This window comes from Euprymna scolopes, chromosome 2, assembly GCF_053919585.1.
Source record: "Euprymna scolopes isolate OS-2025 chromosome 2, ASM5391958v1, whole genome shotgun sequence".
Taxonomy (NCBI): domain Eukaryota; kingdom Metazoa; phylum Mollusca; class Cephalopoda; order Sepiida; family Sepiolidae; genus Euprymna; species Euprymna scolopes.
Window position 1 is genome coordinate 198,508,030 of NC_136483.1, and position 20,038 is coordinate 198,528,067.

The window sequence follows — 20,038 nt, forward strand, 5'->3', positions numbered from 1 at the left end:
ATATTGGCATTAATATGCATATAATTTGTTAAGTTATCTCGCTTATAAAAAGGCAGAGTTAACGAACTCTTCTTTTAAAAAGATGGCGTCGTAATGTTTATGTGTTTGTTAACCGTTAAACTCTAATCGTGAGTGTGTTGCATATTTATTCAATTAATGTATTAGCTGCCGTAATAAATTATATATATATTGTTTATATATATACCGTCGGAGTTGGATTATTTTACTTGTTTTTCATGGTAGCAGAACGTAGTTGCGAGCGAAAACGTTCTGCGGAACAATAATTGAAGTTTTTTTTTAACGAACGACCACAAAGAGGAAATGGCCGGTAATCTACATAATATTTTGTATCGGAATGCCTCCAAAAATGTATCAAAAATCGCTAATCGAAAAAATCCGATTAAAGGAGGAGCAGAGTGATTTTGAACAAATGTAACAGCCTAGCATCACAATGCATTTGATAAGTGTTATGAAGGTCCACCGTATAAAAACAATAGTAACTTCTCTACAGTCCAATCTGCAACGAAGCCGCTGTCGTGTATGTAGCAGCAGCAAATTATGTCCAAGATAACCCTAACCCTTACCCTAACCCCCGACATCAAAGTTTGGGGTGAAAATTGAATTTAAAAGAAAAAATTTTTAACACGTGGCGAGCAAATGGAAGCACATATCGGTGCGAGAGGAACATTTAAATCAAGATGCAATCCGAACAGCTAACAGAAAATGGTCGGGCAACCTTGTACCGTGGGGTGAGCTGCAGACATAGCAGCTGGTTGTAGCTGGAGACTGGAAATCGGGTAATTGAAATGCAGGGATTCGCTCATATTGTCGTTGGTTTGGAAAATTATGTTTGGTAATAAAACGCCTTTTAATAAATGTCTTTCGTTCCAACTGAAAATAAACTGAAAATAAACTTTCGAATTTCTTTTGTTCTTTTGCATTTGTCTCTGCATTTTAAATTATAATAAATCACAGAAAAATATTTTTATTACACAAATATGTGGTTTATTCCAAAGCTTGATTTTTAGCATTTATAATCTAATTACAATTTCGAGCATAAGATATAATTTAGAGGTCATATTTTCACAATTTGTATGCATTAAATTAAGCTGTATTTTTGGCAATAACGTATCTAATTTTATCTTTCAAGTGGTCTGTTGTGTCTGATTTATCAGCGTAAACATGGGATTTAAAAAAATCTATTGGGTTAAATCGCATGAATGAGGTGGCCAGTTGACAGGTCCATTTTGTGAACTTATTTGTTCATTAAATATTTCTCTAAGTGAATCAAATGTATGATGCACTGTACGGCATGTGGCTTCAACCTGCTGAAACCACATAATGAATTGCTAAACCAAGCTGAACTCTAAACTCTAGATTTGGCAACTATCGGTTATTTTGTTCACCACCTCTAAACAAAACACTCGGTATTTGAAAGTGTATCACATTTCTGTAGAGTTATATTTGCTAACGGCAGAAAAATTGGTAAAAACACGAAGCAGAATGATTAAGTATCCAAAAAAGTGTGCGATTCTTTAACAGCAAATGAAACCAGGTTTGATTAGAGTTATCTTTTCTTGAATCTATTTACCATCGGTTATCTTGTGGTGATTTGTTCATCTTTGTTATTGCTAACTTATTGTTTCACTTACCCTCATAATAAGGTCGCATTTGGTCACGGGTTCAATCTCAACCTTGGCGTTCATGTTGATCATGGCAGAGTCTTCAGAGGCACCGTTCATTTTGGTTTCTGTTTTTGCATCATAAGAGAATTCATAGACAGTTCCAATTTGATAATTGAACTTGTGGTTGTCTGAAATGATACAAAATAATAGTTTAGTCAACAGAAGCATGAATAATGAATATAAGTACATCCAGGTCTTTCCTATTTCAATATTGTGATTGGCTGGTTAAGCTATAAATACCAGCTGGTAGAGGCATTCTGGGAGAGACGTCACAAAGGTATGCGGGCCTCAAGCTAAGAATGTGACGAGCATGCATGGAAGTGCTCAAGAATTGTATACCAATGTCTAAGTCAGACATACCTACAACGAAAATGAGTTCATTCAAGGGCTATAAAAATCTGATATCAGAGTCATTCGGAGAGGAACTGCCAAGGTTGCTCTGGTAACATGTCATGTTGAGATATTGCATTCAGAATCATGTCGAATCGGAGGTGTTCCGGTTTGAATCAACAGAGCTGTTTGGGACTGTGTAATGTCGAATCGATGGAGTTGTTTGGGATCATGTAGTGTCAAATCATCGGAGGTGTTCGGGTTTGAATCGACAAAGTTGTTCGGAACCATGTCGTGTCAAATCGTTGGAGGTGTTCGGGTTAGAATTGACAGAGTGGTTCCGGTTCAAATCTTCCAGTGTTGTTCTAGATCGTGTCATGTCGAATCAACGAAAATGTTCCGGTTTGAATTGATGGAGTTGTTCAGGATCGTGTTGGGTCACGTGGACGAAATTGTCACATGTGATAATAAATTTCTTTTGTTCTCTCTTCCTTTGTGAAACTACAAAGAACATCTTCTTCTACTTCAACACCCATTTCATATTGCGTTTCAGAACTGAAATAAGATCGTTCATCTACTTCAAACAATATATATCCCTTTTCTGTGATCATATCACATTTACAATTCTTTATACATATGTGTGCAGGGTGCTTATGCGTGCTCGCCTTTTATCGCCTTGTCTGATGCTGTTTTATGAATGGCAGTCGATCATTTAATCTGTTAAACTAAGACAAATAAAACCGTTTTGTATGAAGAAAGACATAAGGAGACGTTTGGTGAGAGTTTTCATGTATGGTTTTATTTAGAGATAATTTACAAAGGAGAAAGACTAATGCTATCATAGTTATTTACTTGTTAAACTTAACTTTTTAACTTCACAAAATGAGTGATGCTCCTGAACTGACACATCGATAGCATTCACTGGGATTACTAGTTTTCTACATCATTGATAGTGTCTCGTTCGCAGGGCTTCGTGGAGATACTGATCTGTAAAACTTAGTTTTCTCTCTGCTCATAAATGTGGCGTCATTCTTCATCGTCTCTCTCTCTCTCTCTCTCTCTTTCTCTCTCTCTCTTTCTCTCTCTCTCTCTCTCTCTCTCTCTCTCTCTCTGTTTTGTTTACAGTGTTTGGCCTTTGATCTATGCCATACGTTTTTCATTCAACCCTGGGAAAGATTTTGGGTTATCATGCATTCGATTCGACCCTTGTCAAAATTCACATTAGCTAAATTAACTGCCACCGACGCAAGGTCCATAATATGTAAGAATTGAAACAGATCAAAACAATATCTTTTACAAAATTTTGCGAAATCCAGAAAGCGGCTCAAGTTTTTCGATCAGCTCAGTGTTTGATTGTTTTATAAATTCTTACAAATTAACCACAAATCTTTACTTTTATAATTCACCGAATTTCTTCAATAACAACTTGTTGAAACAATCCAGCCTTAAATTGCAGATGCAATTAAATCTTACTTTACACATTTCATTCACTAACCTATATTTTGTGTAACCTACTTATTTTCACTTTTGTACATATAAAATACGGCACAATTATGTACATATAATATACGGCACAATTATGTACATATAATATACGGCACAATTATGTACATAAAATATACGGCACAATTATGTACATAAAATATACGGCACAATTATGTACATAAAATATACGGCACAATTATGTACATAAAATATACGGCACAATCACGTTAACACATCAGTTCTCATCAGATCATCGAAGTTAAGCAACAATGAGCCTGGCCAGTACCAGATGGGTGACCATTTGGGAAGGCTAGGCGCTGTATGTACTGCACCAAGATATAGACATTTCCAGATTGGTAATAATAATAAACTGATGCCACACCAAATAAGCGAGGAGGGAGAAGGAGGATGGAAAGGCCGAGGAGAGAAAGCACTAGCCAGACCTCTGTTGGATGAGTACAAAGTGGACTAGGACCTTGGGGAGGTTTTTTGCCACCCATATTCCAGTGAAGACCAATGGTCGCGACCAATGAAAAATTAATAGTAAGCGGATGTTACGATAACGCAAATTCATCTGCAATGGTTATCAAAAAGAGGTGGAGAGTACTGAAAATCTGGGGAAACTTGTTGTCACTTAGACTTCAGAGAACACCACAAGTTGTTCTCAAAGAGAAATCTTTGATGATGGTCTGTGTGACTACTCCTAATTAGTAAATAATAATAATCAGTGTAATCTTAAGGAAAACCCTAGACTGCAGAAACTAACGTAATCTACAAACGTTAACCGACAATATGGAATCTGCAATAAAAATAAAACAAAAAGAAATGAACACCACATGAAATGAAAACTACATGAAATGAACACCACATGAAATGAACACCACATGAAATGAACACCACATGAAATGAAAACTACATGAAATGAACACCACATGAAATGAACACCACATGAAATGAACACCACATGAAATGAAAACTACATGAAATGAACACCACAAGAAAACTGAAACAGTAAAATTTTTATAATTAACTATACCCCACTTCATCCTCCTACAAAAAAAATGGAGTCAGCATCAACTGGCGCGACACAAAATAGTTGTAAAGGATCACGGAGGATGAAATGACCGAGGAGAAAAAGCACTTACCAGACCTCCATTGTATGAGTGCAAAAGAACTGGAAACTTGGAAAGGTTTATTCCCATCTGAATTTCAGTGAAATCCAGTGCTCGCTATCAGTGAGAAGTCAATGCCATGCGGTTGTTGCGATAAAATTATCATCGTGACATTTATTGGGTGGATTTCTGTCAATATTGTGTTTTATTTTAGAATCCTGGGCGATTATTAGGACTCCAAAGGTGATAGCCTCATATCGTCATCTTTATTTCGTTTTAACTTAAAAGCTGAGAACTACTTGCGTTGCAATCTTAATAAACGCTTTAAAATAAGTTAAATAATATTGAATGAGCTTACCGGCACAATGAAACGCACATCGTCCTTCATCTGTTCGCCAATGTTGATTTAATGGACCTGCAAAAAAAAAAACGAAATAATTTTAATAATAAATCATTATCCGATGCTTTCCCCTTTTTCACGGAAACATGGACGTCAGTTAGTGAGATTTGTCTTTTTATTTTTAACTGCTCTTAACCGAAAGCTTTAATTAGCAACTTACATTCAATTAAACCTGTACGATTGATACTGACACATATGTAAGATATTACTTTAAAACAGTGTATGGATGCACGCAATGGTAATAATCGATCGATCACATGTATCTCACTGTGTTTGACTACTTTTATATTTTTTATTCTTTCCATAGATTTATTTTACACAAATAGCACGCATATGTACACTCATTGACACATCGTATATTTATACATGAATTTTTCTCTCTTTCATATACATATGTGTGTGTTGTGTGTGTGTGTGTATGTGTGTGTGTGTGTGTACAAATATGTGTATAATATATTAATATATACATATATATATATATATATATATATATATATATATATATATATATATACATAAAAGAATTTTGTCTCTGTGTGTGAGTGGGTTCCTTATGGACTCCTAAACGACTGCGCCGATATTTTAAACATTTCACACAAATGTACTTTATGTGCCAGGCAGAGATAGGTTTTGTATTGGAATGTAAGGGATAGCCGAAAAAATCTGATAAACAAGCGATTTAACAAGTTAACACCTTATACAGCCTAACATTACAAGTGCATTTGTGGAATTTTCTTAGCACACAAGAAGAAAGGCCCGATATATAAAATCAACAGTAAGTTCTTTGATATAACAGGGGCACGTTCGAAATGAATTTTTCTGTTTAGAGCACAACTGAACCATGAAAATTGACTTTTGCATTTTAAATTTTAATTCAAGCCATCATATAAAAATAATTTTATAAAATCAAACGTAGGTTCTCTACAGTGCAATGTGAACTATAATGTGTTGTGAACTCAGTCACTGTGAGAACGCACGTGAAGCTTGCTCCCATTGCACTACAGTGCCTCCTCTACTAGAGCAGGTAATCGATCGATTTGATTGAAAAATGGGCGATTTCACCGATTTTGATGACAATAAAATGAGGATCTTCATTCAATCCCGGAAAACGTCGGATTTCCCTGCTAGTGTTTATATATATATATATATATATATATATATATATATATATATATATATATATATATATATATTCTATAATATAAAGCTGAATGTGTGTGTGTGTGTGTGTGTGTGTGTGTGTGTGTGTGTGTGGTCACGAATAGGCTCCTATATGGTTGACTATTTTAAAAAAACTGATTACGTATAATAATAGAAGATGTATCAAGACACAGGAAGTGGTATTTTTGATCTGACAGAACGGTGGTTCATTAAAATTGTGGGGTCTGCGTTCGCGCCTGGTCCACAAAGTATGAAAATAAAAAATTCAAAAATTAAAAAAAACGTTACAAGTGTTTTTAATATAGATGTACATAAGAATACTTTGATAAGTATGTTTTAACTTAAATAGGGATAGTATAATAAAATTGTGGGGTCTGCGTTCGCGCTTGGCCTCCATAGAATGGAAATAGGCACAAACTTTAATAAAGACTTTTCACATCTATCTGCACAAGTATACTTTGATAATTATGTTTCAGTTTGAAGAAATAGGGTATAATAAAATTATGTGGTGTTCGTTCGCGCCTGACCTCCATAGAATGGAAATATGTCACAAAATTTAACAAGTTTTTTAATATAGATCCACAGAATATTGTAATAAGTGTTTCAGTGTGAACAGGTATGGTATAATAAATTATGGGGTTTATCTATTTTATTTTTACTTTCATCATATTTTGCTTTGGTTTTGATGCCTCCCAATTTGAAGCTATCTGTTTACAACCCTTCCTTTTAATAATCTATCATACTTTCATAAATCAGAGTCCATTTTCCGTAGGCTGTTTTTGAACCCAGTCAACGACAGGTACTTTTGCTAGTATATATATATATATATATATATATATATATATATATATATATATATATATATATATATGTGTGTGTGTAAGTATATATATATATATATATATATATATATATATATATATATATAAGAATAGCAGTATAATTACATTTCAAGATTCATATTCATATGAACAAACACACAATGTTTTTATGAACTTTTTTCTTCGTGCATCATTATATTGTGTTATATTTTTTCTATCTAAGCAAAGAATTTCCAATTTTTCTAAAAATATTTATGCACGAAAAGATATGGCATTGACAAAATAATGTTTGTTTCTGCATAACGAAACGGATCTGTAAAAAATATGCCGAAATTTTAACATGCTGGAGGAACATTTTGGAATGAAAAATAAACGGTTGGATCTTGGAATGTAACAATACCGTTATTCTTTTATGTGTGTGCTCTGTTGTTATATTTAACATGCATTGAGCTTTTAAACAGAAATGATTGGGATACATAAAGAGTGAAATATAATTGAAAAACATTTTACCAAAACAACGTATATATATATATATATATATATATATATATATAAGTTATGAAAATATATATGGCAATTAAGCTACACAAAATATTCCACGTTTCATCCACGCTAGGATTCATCAGGCTTATGCGGGGAGTTGTGGTAGTCTCACGTTTTTATATACGCACATTCTATTAAGTTTTTAGTTAGCCAATCAGCTTTCTAGTTTCCACCGCACCCTTCCTAATCAGCCAATAAGCAGGCACTTACAGGACAAAAGCCCAGTTGACCTCCGGTTCACCCCTTCCTTTGTGCGTACTATTTTTTTTAATTTTTTTTTTTACACAGTGATCACCACTTATCAAGGCCCGGAAGCCACTCAGGGATAAGGGTTATTGCAAGTACATTACGTTAGTGTGGAGATTTGATGAAGTGTTTAATTAAGGGGGCGGTTCATTAGGAATTTGTTAACATTGGACTTGAAGACATCCAAGTTGTAGTCTGGAGGGAAGCAGGCAGACGGAACAGAGTTCCACATGCGTGAAGTTCTTTTTTTTTTTTTTTTTTTTTTTTTATTACATTTTCACCCCAAACAAGGCAAATTGCCACTTTGGTGTAGGGGGCTACTATCAGGGGCAACAACTACTGGGGTACTATGTAGGGATTTGGGCAGCAAGGTGTCGGTTCACGTTACACTTGAACTTCTGCACGTCAGTACTGTTGGGGAAGCAGGGACCTGGAATGGAATTCCAGAGTCTTGCGGTTCTGGGGAAGAAACTATTGGAGTAAAAAGATCTTTTACACCTAGGGATCTCTACAGTGTGGGGTGGGATCTAGTAGCCTGTCGGGTTTGTCGAGGGTGCTCGCGTCGTGGGGGCACAAGTGATTGCAGTTCGTCAGAGCATTCACCACTAAAATACTTGTAGAAAAGGCAGAGGGATGCAACATTTCGTCGATGGGACAGAGGCTGAAGCTTAGATGCCAGTTCAGGGCCTATCAGGTTTGCGACTCTCTTTTGAACCTTGTCAAGGAGCGAGAGACTAGTAGCAGATGCACCAGCCCAGATGTGGCAGCAATACTCCATACATGGGCGAATGGTGACCTTATAGAGGTACAGGATACTTTCGGGTGTTAGTAGTTTTCTAGCACGGTAGAGAGAGCCTACCTTTCTTGCAGCGGCCCTGGCAATGCCTTCAATGTAATTGTTCCAACTCATGTTTCCTGTGAACGTTAGGCCAAGGAGTTTGAAAGATGGACTCTCAGATAAAGAGTCGTTGGCCATTGCTATGGGTGGTAGAGAGGGTTTCTTGTAATTATTGAATGAAACTAGTTTAGTCTTGGCAGCATTGAACGCGACCAACCACTTTTGTCCCCATTCCACTACAGATTGGAGGTCTTCCTCTAGTGTTTCTGCCATTTCTTTAGAAATGTGTTCATTCGTCTTCCTGTCGTGTCTGCCATAGAGTGTAGTGTCATCAGCATATATACCCATCTCAGAGGCAATGTTGTCGGGGAGGTCATTTATGAATATCAGGAACAATAGAGGTCCAAGGATAGAACCCTGGGGCACTCCCGCATTTATATCATATTGTTTAGATGTGCGACCGTCGAGGACTACCTGAATTTTTCTCTTATCTAAGAAGGATTTAATTATGTTAAGTATTCTACCAGTGATACCGTATGATCTGATTTTACTGAGGAGACCCTCATGTCATACTCTGTCAAAAGCCTTAGATATATCTAGAGCTACCGCTCTGCCTTCCCCCGCTTTGTCCAGTGAATGGTATATACGTTCAGAGATCGCAGTGAGGATGTCTGCTGTGGAACGGGCTTGTCTAAATCCATATTGTTTGTCAGTCAGTAGTTTAGCATCTGTAAGATGATGGACTAGAGCATGGTTAATTATGGTCTCAAATATTTTGGCAAAAAGTGGGAGGAGGCTAATGGGGCGATAATTTGATGGGTCTGTCCTTTCGCCAGAATTCTTGAATACTGGTACAACAGAAGCAGTTTTCCAACAGTCCGGAAAGCAAGCTTCATTAAGACATTTGTTGTAGAGTTTGGAGAGAACTGGAGCTACTTCGGCTGAGCACTTTTTTAATAGCACAGCTGGGATAAGATCGGGTCCACATGCTTTTGAGGTGTCAAGGTTTTTTATGATAGCATGCACCTGAGCAGGGGTGGTTTTCAGATCGTCCAGTGTGGCGTCTGGCCGCATAGGAAAGTCAGGTAGGGGGTGGTTGGAAGGGTCCAGTGTGGAGTTTGAGGCAAAACGACTGGCAAGCATGTTAGCCTTGTCGGTTGCTGAGGAGACAACCTCGTGATTGTTGGTTAGTGGGGGAATTGTTGATTGCCCATTATTTACTACACTGTTGTAGATTTTCCAGAAGTCTCGAGTTCCTAGTTTTTGTGCTTCGATGCGCTTTTTAGTGGTTTCCGTAAATTCTCTCTTAGCTGTCGCTATTTCTTTCTTAACGTTATTTCTAGCTTCTATATACTTCAGTCTGTTTGAACTGGACTTATGTCGGTTAAACCTACGGTATGCATGCTGCTTTTGAGTAATGGCAGTTGCACAAGTCGACGTAAACCATTGGGGAGAGTGGGGCTTACTATAAAATTTCCGCATGGGAACATGCGCTTCAATTGCAGTTTTGAACCAGTCAGTGGTCTCGTTTGCACATTGTTCAGCAGGGAGAGAGAAAATATTTTTCCATGGAGCATCTCTAATTAGTTCCCTGATGGCTTCCTAGTCAGCCTTATTATAATATCTCGTTGTTTTGAGCACTGGCTCTTCAGTTTTGGGTCTAGAGTTTAGGGCGATTTCAACCATTATCACTGCATGATCAGCGTTCCCGAGTGGGCTGTGGGCCTTCGTTATGCAGTCATCGGGAACTGTGGTCAAAAACAGATCTAGAAGTGATGCGTGTTGTTCTTCCTGGTCAGGGAAACGGGTTGGAAACGTAACAATTTGTGATAGGGAGTGAGATATAGCGAAGCTATGGGTTGTGCTGCCCGCTGCGTTCTAAGAAAGAAGCTTTGTTCATGGAATCCGCGTTTTGATTTAGGCACAGATATTGAGTGGGGGAAATTTTTCACAGTGGATTAAGCTAGACGGGTGTTTTTCGTGAAAGATTGGCGAGGGGGGACCAGAGATTGGAGTTCAGCACCTTCTGTGAAAATAACGATAAAACAAGGATAGGCTCACAACGTCTCTTCTGTGGGAGAGAGGTTGCAGGGTAGAAAAAAGGGCATCCCCCACTAAGCCACGAAGTCTATTTTGTACTCTGTCAAGGCAGGATAGGCTGTTTTTGGCAGCTCCTGTCCAGATATGGCAACAGTATTCCATCCTTGGACGTACTTGGCTTTTATATAGGTAGAGAATTGCATCAGTAGTGAGATATCTTCTGGAGCGGTAGAAGGATCCCACCATCTTTTCAGCGACCTTGGCAACAGACTTGATGTACGTGTTCCATTTCAGATCAGGAGTAAAGGTCAAACCCAGAAGCTTGTGAAAACACGGGGCCTCACCCAGATGAAAGCCATCCATCACAATTGATGCCAGCTGGGGATCAGAGTACTGATAATGTAAGGATAGGAGTTTGGTTTTGGATGCATTAAAGGTAACCAGCCACATCTTCCCCCACTGAACCACGCGCTCGAGATCAGAGGAGAGAGAATCCGAGAGAACTTTGTCATTTACAGCCTTTGATGTGTTGCCGTAGATGGTCGTGTAATCAGCATAGATGTCAACGAATGATTTAAGTATGTGTTTAGGGAGGTCATTGATGTAGATCAGGAAGAGAGTTGGGCCCAGGATTGACCCCTGAGGGACTCCAGCATTTATATTACAGGCCTCCGATTTTTGTCCATCTACCACAACTCTTATGAGCCTATCGGAGAGAAATGATTTAATGATTGAGAAAACATTTAACTGGAAATCTTGTGAAGTAGACCCTTATGCCATACATTGTCGAAGGCCTTTGATATGTCAAGAGCAATTGCCCTAGAAAGAAAGCCTTTGTCAAGAGATTCACTAATCCTGTGGGATATAACCGTCAGCACATCTGCGGTAGATCTTGCAGAGCGGAAACCATATTGTGTGTCACTAAGAAGGTAATTCCTGCTGAGGTGGTTGACTATTTCTCTATTTAATATGGATTCCAGCAACTTACTCATAACACACAGGAGACTTATTGGTCTGTACTGAGAGGGAGAGGACTTATCACCTGAATTCTTAAATACAGGGCAAACTGATGAGGTCTTCCAGGGGGTCGGAAAGCACTTCTCTTTTAGCGGGGAGCATAGATAACTAGCGTTCTGACGTATTTTTAAACTAGGTTTAATGTGTTTTTTAATGCTTTTATGTTAGTTTATATATATATATATATATATATATATATATATATATATATATATATATATATATATATATAGATGATAATTTATGTATATGTATATTTATTTTATTTATTTATTTTCTATTGTTATTGTTAATTTAAAAGTTATTTTGTATTGCTATCCTAGAGTAAAGTTTATTCTTTGAACACAGTTGTTCGCTATTTCTCTCCTACAGTTAAATAGATCTTGAGGTTCTTTAAAGTATAGGATAGCAAATTTTTTGTGAAGGCATAATCTACACGGATCGTCTAGGTTTCTACATGTGTTTGCTTGTCTTACTATTTTCCATTCGACTACCGGTAAACGTCCGCTTTCTTTGAATTCTCAGTCATACTTAGCTTCTGAAACAGTTGAGCACTCTCAAAAGAATTTATTTCACCACACCAAAAAATAGATATGGAAAGGGTTAATTTCGAAACATCGCTAAAAAAACATCCCCACACCGAGAAAGCATAACTATATTATTAAATTAATTTTTTAAAAATCAGATGGTCTAATACGCCGAATGTGATGGCGAGCAATTTTCTTCTTTAAAAATGAACACATAAACAAAAAAGAATCCTTTGGTTTTAAAACCCTAAAAAATGCGAAAACAGTAGACCTTTTGATAAATTTTTAAAATGACCTTTTAAGCGTAATTAAAAACTTAGAATTCCATAATCAACATAACAATTTCCAACAGAAACTACACAAAATCGTTAGAAATATAAACAACTCTAATAAAATCTTTGTAAAAGCAGATAAAATTCGAAATGTTTATAAAACCGATAAACAAGAATATAGCAAACTAATCACAGAAAACATTACAAAAAAACTACAAAAACTGGATACAAACGAATGCAAAAATAGATATAATAAATACTGAAAGTAAACAATTCACTGATAAATTGAAAATTAGCGATAAATTTAGCAAATTGAAACATAGAGAGGCATACATTCTGCTCAAAGACCACAAATGTGACTTCAATAATAACCCCAACACTCGCTTGATAAACCCAACTAAACCAGAAATAGGTAAAATTAGCAAAGCAATACTTTCTAAAGTAAACAAACAAATCAAACAAGACCTAGAATTAAACCAGTGGACAAATACTGCCGAAGCAATCACTTGGTTTAAAAATATAGAAAACAAAAATAAATGTACATTTATACAGTTCGACATCATAAACTCTTATCCCTCGATATCCGAAAATCTTTTCAACATTCCTCTAGAATTTGCCGAGACATACACTGATAAATCCTCGGAAGAAATCAACATCATTAAAAAAATGTAGAAAATCGGTTCTAGTAAATAACAATAACCAATAGATAAAAATCAAAATGACAAATTCGTTTGATTTGGCGATGGGTGCCCTGGATTCTGCAGATGCATCAGATTTTGTGGGATTATTCATTCTATATACCCTGACAAGCATATTTGATACTACGGATATCGGCCTATATAGAGATGATGGACTAGATATAATAAAAGACTTCAATAAAGTCAAGGGAGATAACTTTAAGAAAATCATACACAAGGAAATGAAAAAATTAGGCCTAAAAGCAGATGTATGAGCTAACATAATAACAAACTTCCTGGACGTCACGTTAAATTTAGATAAAAACGCGTGTGAACCCTACTTAAAAGATAACTCTAACTTAATATACGTAAATCCTTAGTCCAATCACCCACCATCAATTATAAAACAGATTCCTAACTCGATCATAAGTAGACTTAGCAATAACACAAGCGATGAAAATGTATTTAACAGGTCAATCAATATCTACGAAACAGCCCTAAAAAATAGTGGCTACAACAATATTGATATCAAATAGAAGCCACAAAACACAAATAAATATAATAAAATTCAAAATAGAAGAAAAGGAAATATAATTTGGTATACAGCGCCATACAATCAAATGTTAAAAACAAAACTTGGCAATAAATTTCTTTTCTAGATCTCATCGAAAAGCACTTGCCCGTAACCAATCCTTTTCAAAACATTTTCAATAAAAATAACCTAAAGTCATCATACAGCTGCTGCGAAAATTTAGAGATGATAATTAAATCACATAATAACAAAATATTAAATAAAAGCAATGAAAACAACAACAAAATAAACAATAAAAAAGTGGACATCATGACAAAAATAAAACTAACACAAAGGACACATACGTACCCAGTAGAAATAATAATAATAATAATAATAATAAGAAGAAGAAGAAGAAGAAGAAGAAGAAGAAGAAGAAGAAGCCAACTCCGGACAATGACAACCATACTAGAAATAAAAATAAAAATACTAATAACGAACAAGATAAATGCAACTGCAGACCCCGTACACTTGCTCACTTTAAAATAAATGTCTAACCAAAAGCATAGTTTACCAGGCCAGAATATTTGCGAAAGAAACCCCGAATAACAAGAAATATTACGTAGGTATGACTTCCTTAGATTTCAAAACACGATATTATGGCCACAAAAGTACATTCAAAAATAAAAAAACATTGAATGAAAACAATTCTAGTAAACAAATACTGGGAACTCAAAGAAAGCAAACGACCCATGTAGATTATGCCTTCACGAAAAATTTGCTATTCTAAACTTATTTAACTGTAGGAGAGAAATAGCGAACAACTGTGTTCACAGAATAAACTTTACTCTAGGATAGCAATACAAAATAACTTTTAAATTAACAATAACAATAGAAAATAAATAAATAAAATAAACATACATATATATATATATATATATATATATATATATATATATATATATCCATTATTTAACTTTATTATTATTAGATCTGATCCGACTGCCATTGTTAAGAAATTCATTTTTGTCAAAATGTTTACTATTTTCACAACTTGATTTCTAACATTCTTTCCATCTGCATAGCTAAACTAGCTGATGTAGTTGCGTCTTTTCACATCGAAGCGTCTCAATCTGTTACAACTTTTTTAATTTAAAAGGCAAGAATCAACGGAGTTGTTTTTTTTTTTTTTTTTGAGAAATAATAATAAATTCGTCATGATAAAGGTTAATAAGTACGTCTAGAAACAGAATTGTTTTGTTAAATTTTCTCGATGAGAAAATGACTCTAAAACTTCTAGGTCTTTTTTTGTGTTAGAGCCATTGCTGTTTCTGCTTCTCGTGAAATTGTTTCTCTTGAAGTTATTCTTTATCTCTACGAATCTAATAGAAGACAATGTATGGAATACTGAATTTCGACTGATGAATCTCTACTCCATTTTAGGGTTATTCATTCTTTGTAACTTGATTGGTCTTCACCTTTTCTTGTTTACTGCAACCTTTCTCTCCCAGACATGATGTTGCTAGTCTCGACTTTTTTTATAAATACAATTCTGGCATCTTTACTCCTGATCTGAAATGGAATACGCACATCAAATCTGTTACCAAGGTCGCTGGGAAAGTGGTGGGATCCTTTTACCGCTCCAGTAGATATCTCACTGCTAATGCAATTCTCTGTCTACATATAAAAGCCAAGTACGTCCAAGGATGGAGTACTGCTGCCATATCTGGGCAGGACCTGCTAAAAACAGCCTATCCTGCCTTGACAGAGTACAAAATAGACTTCTTAGCCTAGTGGGGGGCCTTTTCTTTTCCCTGCAACCTCTCTCCCACAGAAGGGATGTTGCGAGCCTATCGTTGTTTTATCGTTATTTCCATGGCAAGTGCTCGTCTGAGCTCCAATTTCTGCCCCCCCTCGCCAATCTTTCACGAAAAACACCCGTCTAGCTGAAATTACTAATTTTCCCCACTCTTTATCTGTGCCTAAATCAAAACGTAGATTCCATGAGCAAAGCTTCTTTCTTAGAAGTGCATGCCCGTGGAACTCTCTTCTGTTTGCCTGTTTCCCACCTGACTACAACCTGGATGTCTTCAAGTCCAACATAAACAAGTTCCTGATGAACTGCCCCCTTAAGTAAGACACTTTATCAGATCCTCATTACTAGCGATTATTACGATATTGTCCCATTTATTACTGTACACGCAATAACCCTTATCTCCGAGTGGCCTCCGGGCCTTGATAAGTGGTGACTTCCTTGTAAAAAAAAATGTTCTTCAGAATTGTCTGATCTATTCCCTGCTTCCTTTTTTCCAGCTTGTTTTACTAGTTGGTCCAGTCGTCTTGATCAGTTCACTTTTTTAATACCTGATTGTAATACAATTTCTTATTCCAGTAGCTTTTTTTTCAAGACCTGTAAGGTTGTAGAACTCCCGCCCTGTTTATTGTGTTCTTTCTACATCGTTAGTCTTTTCAGGACTAATGTCAATAAGCATCTCCTGATTTTTCGGTCATCATCTTTTGCTCTTGTTAGCTACTTACATAAAATGGCTTCATACCTTGTTTCGAACGATTTTCATTTTAAAAAGATGTGAGTATAGTTAGTTTGAAAATATTTCATAGTTTTATTATTCGATCGATGCCTCCATTCAGTCTCGAAAGACAAAGGATACCCCTGTAGGGTCAGTTGCGCGTGTAATTGTGAGACAAGAGTCGCGCAATCCCTAACCACACCTCTCCTGAATCGACACTGTTTGGGTCCAGTGGCAAGGAAAAGATCAGGAAACAATGCTGAGATAAGCATCAGTCAAAGCCAAACTCTTTGCCAAGAAATTTGCAGTTAATTCTACCCTTTGCAACCAAGGCCGCCAACCCTCAATATTTCCTCCTGTATCAGAAAACACGCTATGTGATATGCATATATCTGTACATGATGTTGCCAAGCTAATCAAAAACCTTGATTCGAGTAAAGCAACTGGCCCTGACGGTATTCCAATTATAGTGCTAAAAAAGCTTCAACCAGAACTAGCGCCCATACTTACAAAACTGTTTAAACGTTGTCTTAAGGAGAATAGCTTCCCATCACCCTGGAAAATCTCATCAGTATGCCCTGTATTTAAGAATTCAGGTGATCGCTCATCCCCCTCTCAGTACAGGCCAATAAGTCTCCTGTGCGTCATGAGTAAGTTGCTGGAATCTGTGTTAAATACAGAAGTAATCAACCATCTCAACAAAAATAGCCTTCTTAGTGACACACAATATGGTTTCCGTTCTGCTAGATCTACAGCAGATGTGCTTACAGTTATATCTCATAGGATTAGCAAATCTCTCGACAGAATCAACCTTTCTAGAGCAATTGCTCTTGACATATCTAAGGCCTTTGATAGGGTATGGCATAAGGGTCTACTTCACAAGATCTCTAGCTATGGTATAGCTGGAAATGTCTTCTCAATTATTACATCATTTCTTTCTGATAGGTTCATAAGAGTAGTAGTTGAGGGGCAAAAATCAGAAGCTCACAGTATTAATGCTGGTGTCCCTCAGGGGTCCATCCTGGGCCCAACTCTTTTCCTGATCTACATTAATGATCTTCTAAATCACATCCTTACATCATTTGTAGACATTTATGCTGATGACACTACCATTTATGGTAGCATATCTAAGACAGTAAACGACCAAGTTCTCTTCGATTCTCTCTCCTCTGATCTTGAGCACGTGGTACAATGGGGAAAGGAGTGGCTGGTTACTTTTAATGCATCTAAAACCAAGCTTCTCTCTTTACATCATCAACATTCTGATCCACATCTGGCATCAATTGAAATGAATGGCTCTCGTCTTCAGGAGGCCTCAAGTTTTGACAAGCTTCTGGGCTTGACCACGGCTCCTGATCTTAAATTGAATACGTTCATCAAATCTGTTGCCAAGGCTGCTGGAAAACTGGTGGGATCTTTCTATCGATCCAGTAGATATCTCACTGCTGATGCAATTCTCTATCTATATAAGAGCTAGGTACGTCCAAGGATGGAATACTGTTGCCACATCCTGGCAGGAGCTGCTAGAAAGGACTTGTTCTGCCTTGATAGAGTTCAAAATAGACTTCGTAGCCTCGTAGGAGATGTCCTTTTCTCTTCCCTGCAACCTCTATCTCACAGAAGAGATGTTGCGAGTTTGTCTCTGATGTATCGTTATTTTCATAGAAAGTGTTCGACTGAGCTTCAGTCTATGGTCCCCCCCTCACTCGCCAAACTTTCACAAGAAACACTCGTCTAGCTGAAAACACTATCAATAATTCTCCCCACTCTTTATTTGTGCCTAAACCTAAACATAGATTCCATGAACAAAGCTTTTTCTTAGAACTGCACGCCTGTGGTATTATCTTCCGTTTTCCTGCTTTCCGGCTAACTACAGTATGGTTATCTTCAAGTCTAACGTAAATAAGTTCTTGATGAGCTGTTCCATATAAGTTTACAAATTTACCGAATTTTCATTACTAATGATTACTATATTGTCCAATTTCTACTGTACACTCTTTAACCCTTATCCTTGAGTGGCCTCTTTGCTTTGATAATGTGGTGATGCCTGTGTAAAAAACAAAAAAAATACATATATATATATATATATATATATATATATATATAAGTTTAATGTTTAATGTTTAATGTTTAATGTTAAATTCTGAAAATCAAAATATAAACACATATATTCGAGTTAAGAATTCATTGTTTGACACAAGGAATATATAGAGAGGAGTATGCTTATTTCCTTAATCCATGGATTTTCAATACTGGCTCATCAGAGGAAATGAAATGCAATTAGCAAAATGTTCAGCTGTGAATAAACACGTATTTTGCTTTTCAGCACAAATATCGAACATATGTTATTTGAATGGTGAATAATAATTGTGTCAAACAATAAATTCTTAACTCGAATATATGTGTTTATATTTTGATTTACAGAATTTAACTTTAACCATTAACTTATATATTGCTCTATTTTTAAATAGTGAGCTTTACCTTTTTGACTAGAATCATCCTGAAAGTATTACCTCAATGTAATATCTAAGAAGATAATTCACTTGATCTTTAATCTGTGACTTATCTCGCTTATATATATATATATATATATATATATATATATATATATATATATATATATATATATATATAAGTGATAGAACTATTCCAATACTTTTACCGATTTTGATACAGTTCGTTAACAATGTCCACGAACTTGCTGATTTTAATACTCAAATTTTTAATCGACCTGTATTTTTAATTGACTTTTCATCGACTCTATATATATTTTAACTTATTATCACCTAACGCTGTTTACTGTATATTTCAGTTTTCACTTTTAATTCTCATTTTCGCTCCTTCGCACTTTTACTTCAACACCTGAAGATGATTCGCGGACAAATTGAAAGCGCTCGTAACAGCAACAACTACGGAACTTTTCCAATATTTTTGATTTTGATACAAAAAATATTATACGGAAAATAGAAAATTTAAAAAAAAGAATCATAAAGCATAAAGCAATATATATATATATATATATATATATATATATATATATATATATATAGATATAGATATATATATATATAGATATATATATATATATATTAAGTAATGTGATTTATAATTTAAAAGTTTTAAAATTTTTTAAATTTAACAATCAAAATTTAATTAAATTAAAAATCAGTTTCATAAGAAGGAACAACAACAAAGTCAATTATCTGTACGATCGTTTCGGAAATCCGTGCTTTTTATTTGTGGTATACATGAAGTCACGTAGAATAATTATACATAGTTTTTTTGGTAAGCACGGTCTCCTCATCAGCAAATTTAGGAGGATTTCTATTGAATTGAAAAGACACCAAAAATAAACCTAGCATTAAAAGTAAGGCAGATGAATCTGAAAAATTGAAGTAAAAGGTTTGGATATAAAATTTATAAGAAAATTAATAAGAAAATTGGTATAGGTTAGAGATAGAAATGAGTAGAAAAAAAAATATATTTTTGAATTTACATAATAAATTTGATTTAAAAATATATTTTATTATTATTATTACCTTTTGGTTTTTCTTTTTTTGAAATCAGGAACTGTATTTAAAGTAGTCATTTAGATGTTTGCTATAGCTTTTTATTTTATTGAATGATGAATTTTAAAAGGGCGACGCTCGTGCAGTAAATTGTTTCCGTTAGCGTATTTTGATTTAGAGACGCTACAGTTAATATCTATAGAGAGAGAGTTTTTTTTTTTTTTTTTTTTTTTTTGCAAGTTTTTAAGGGGAGATAATTGTCATGGCTTTATTTATTATTTGATTTACGAGTCTAAGGGCGGTAATTGGTTTAACTTAATTTATTAAAAAAAAAAA

At 35.5% G+C, this 20,038-nt stretch overlaps 1 protein-coding gene across 1 annotated transcript in view; it reads right to left on the reverse strand.

Moving 5' to 3' along the window:
• Positions 1-20,038, reverse strand: part of LOC145241318 (uncharacterized) — a 151,393-nt gene that overhangs the window by 124,511 nt on the left and 6,844 nt on the right. The window contains exons 2-3 of the mRNA XM_080104136.1: positions 4,971-5,027; positions 1,653-1,813 (exon numbers count right to left, since the gene is read on the reverse strand). Coding sequence (XP_079960262.1) covers positions 1,653-1,813; positions 4,971-5,027 — 218 coding nt within the window. The remainder of the gene's footprint in view (positions 1-1,652; positions 1,814-4,970; positions 5,028-20,038) is intronic.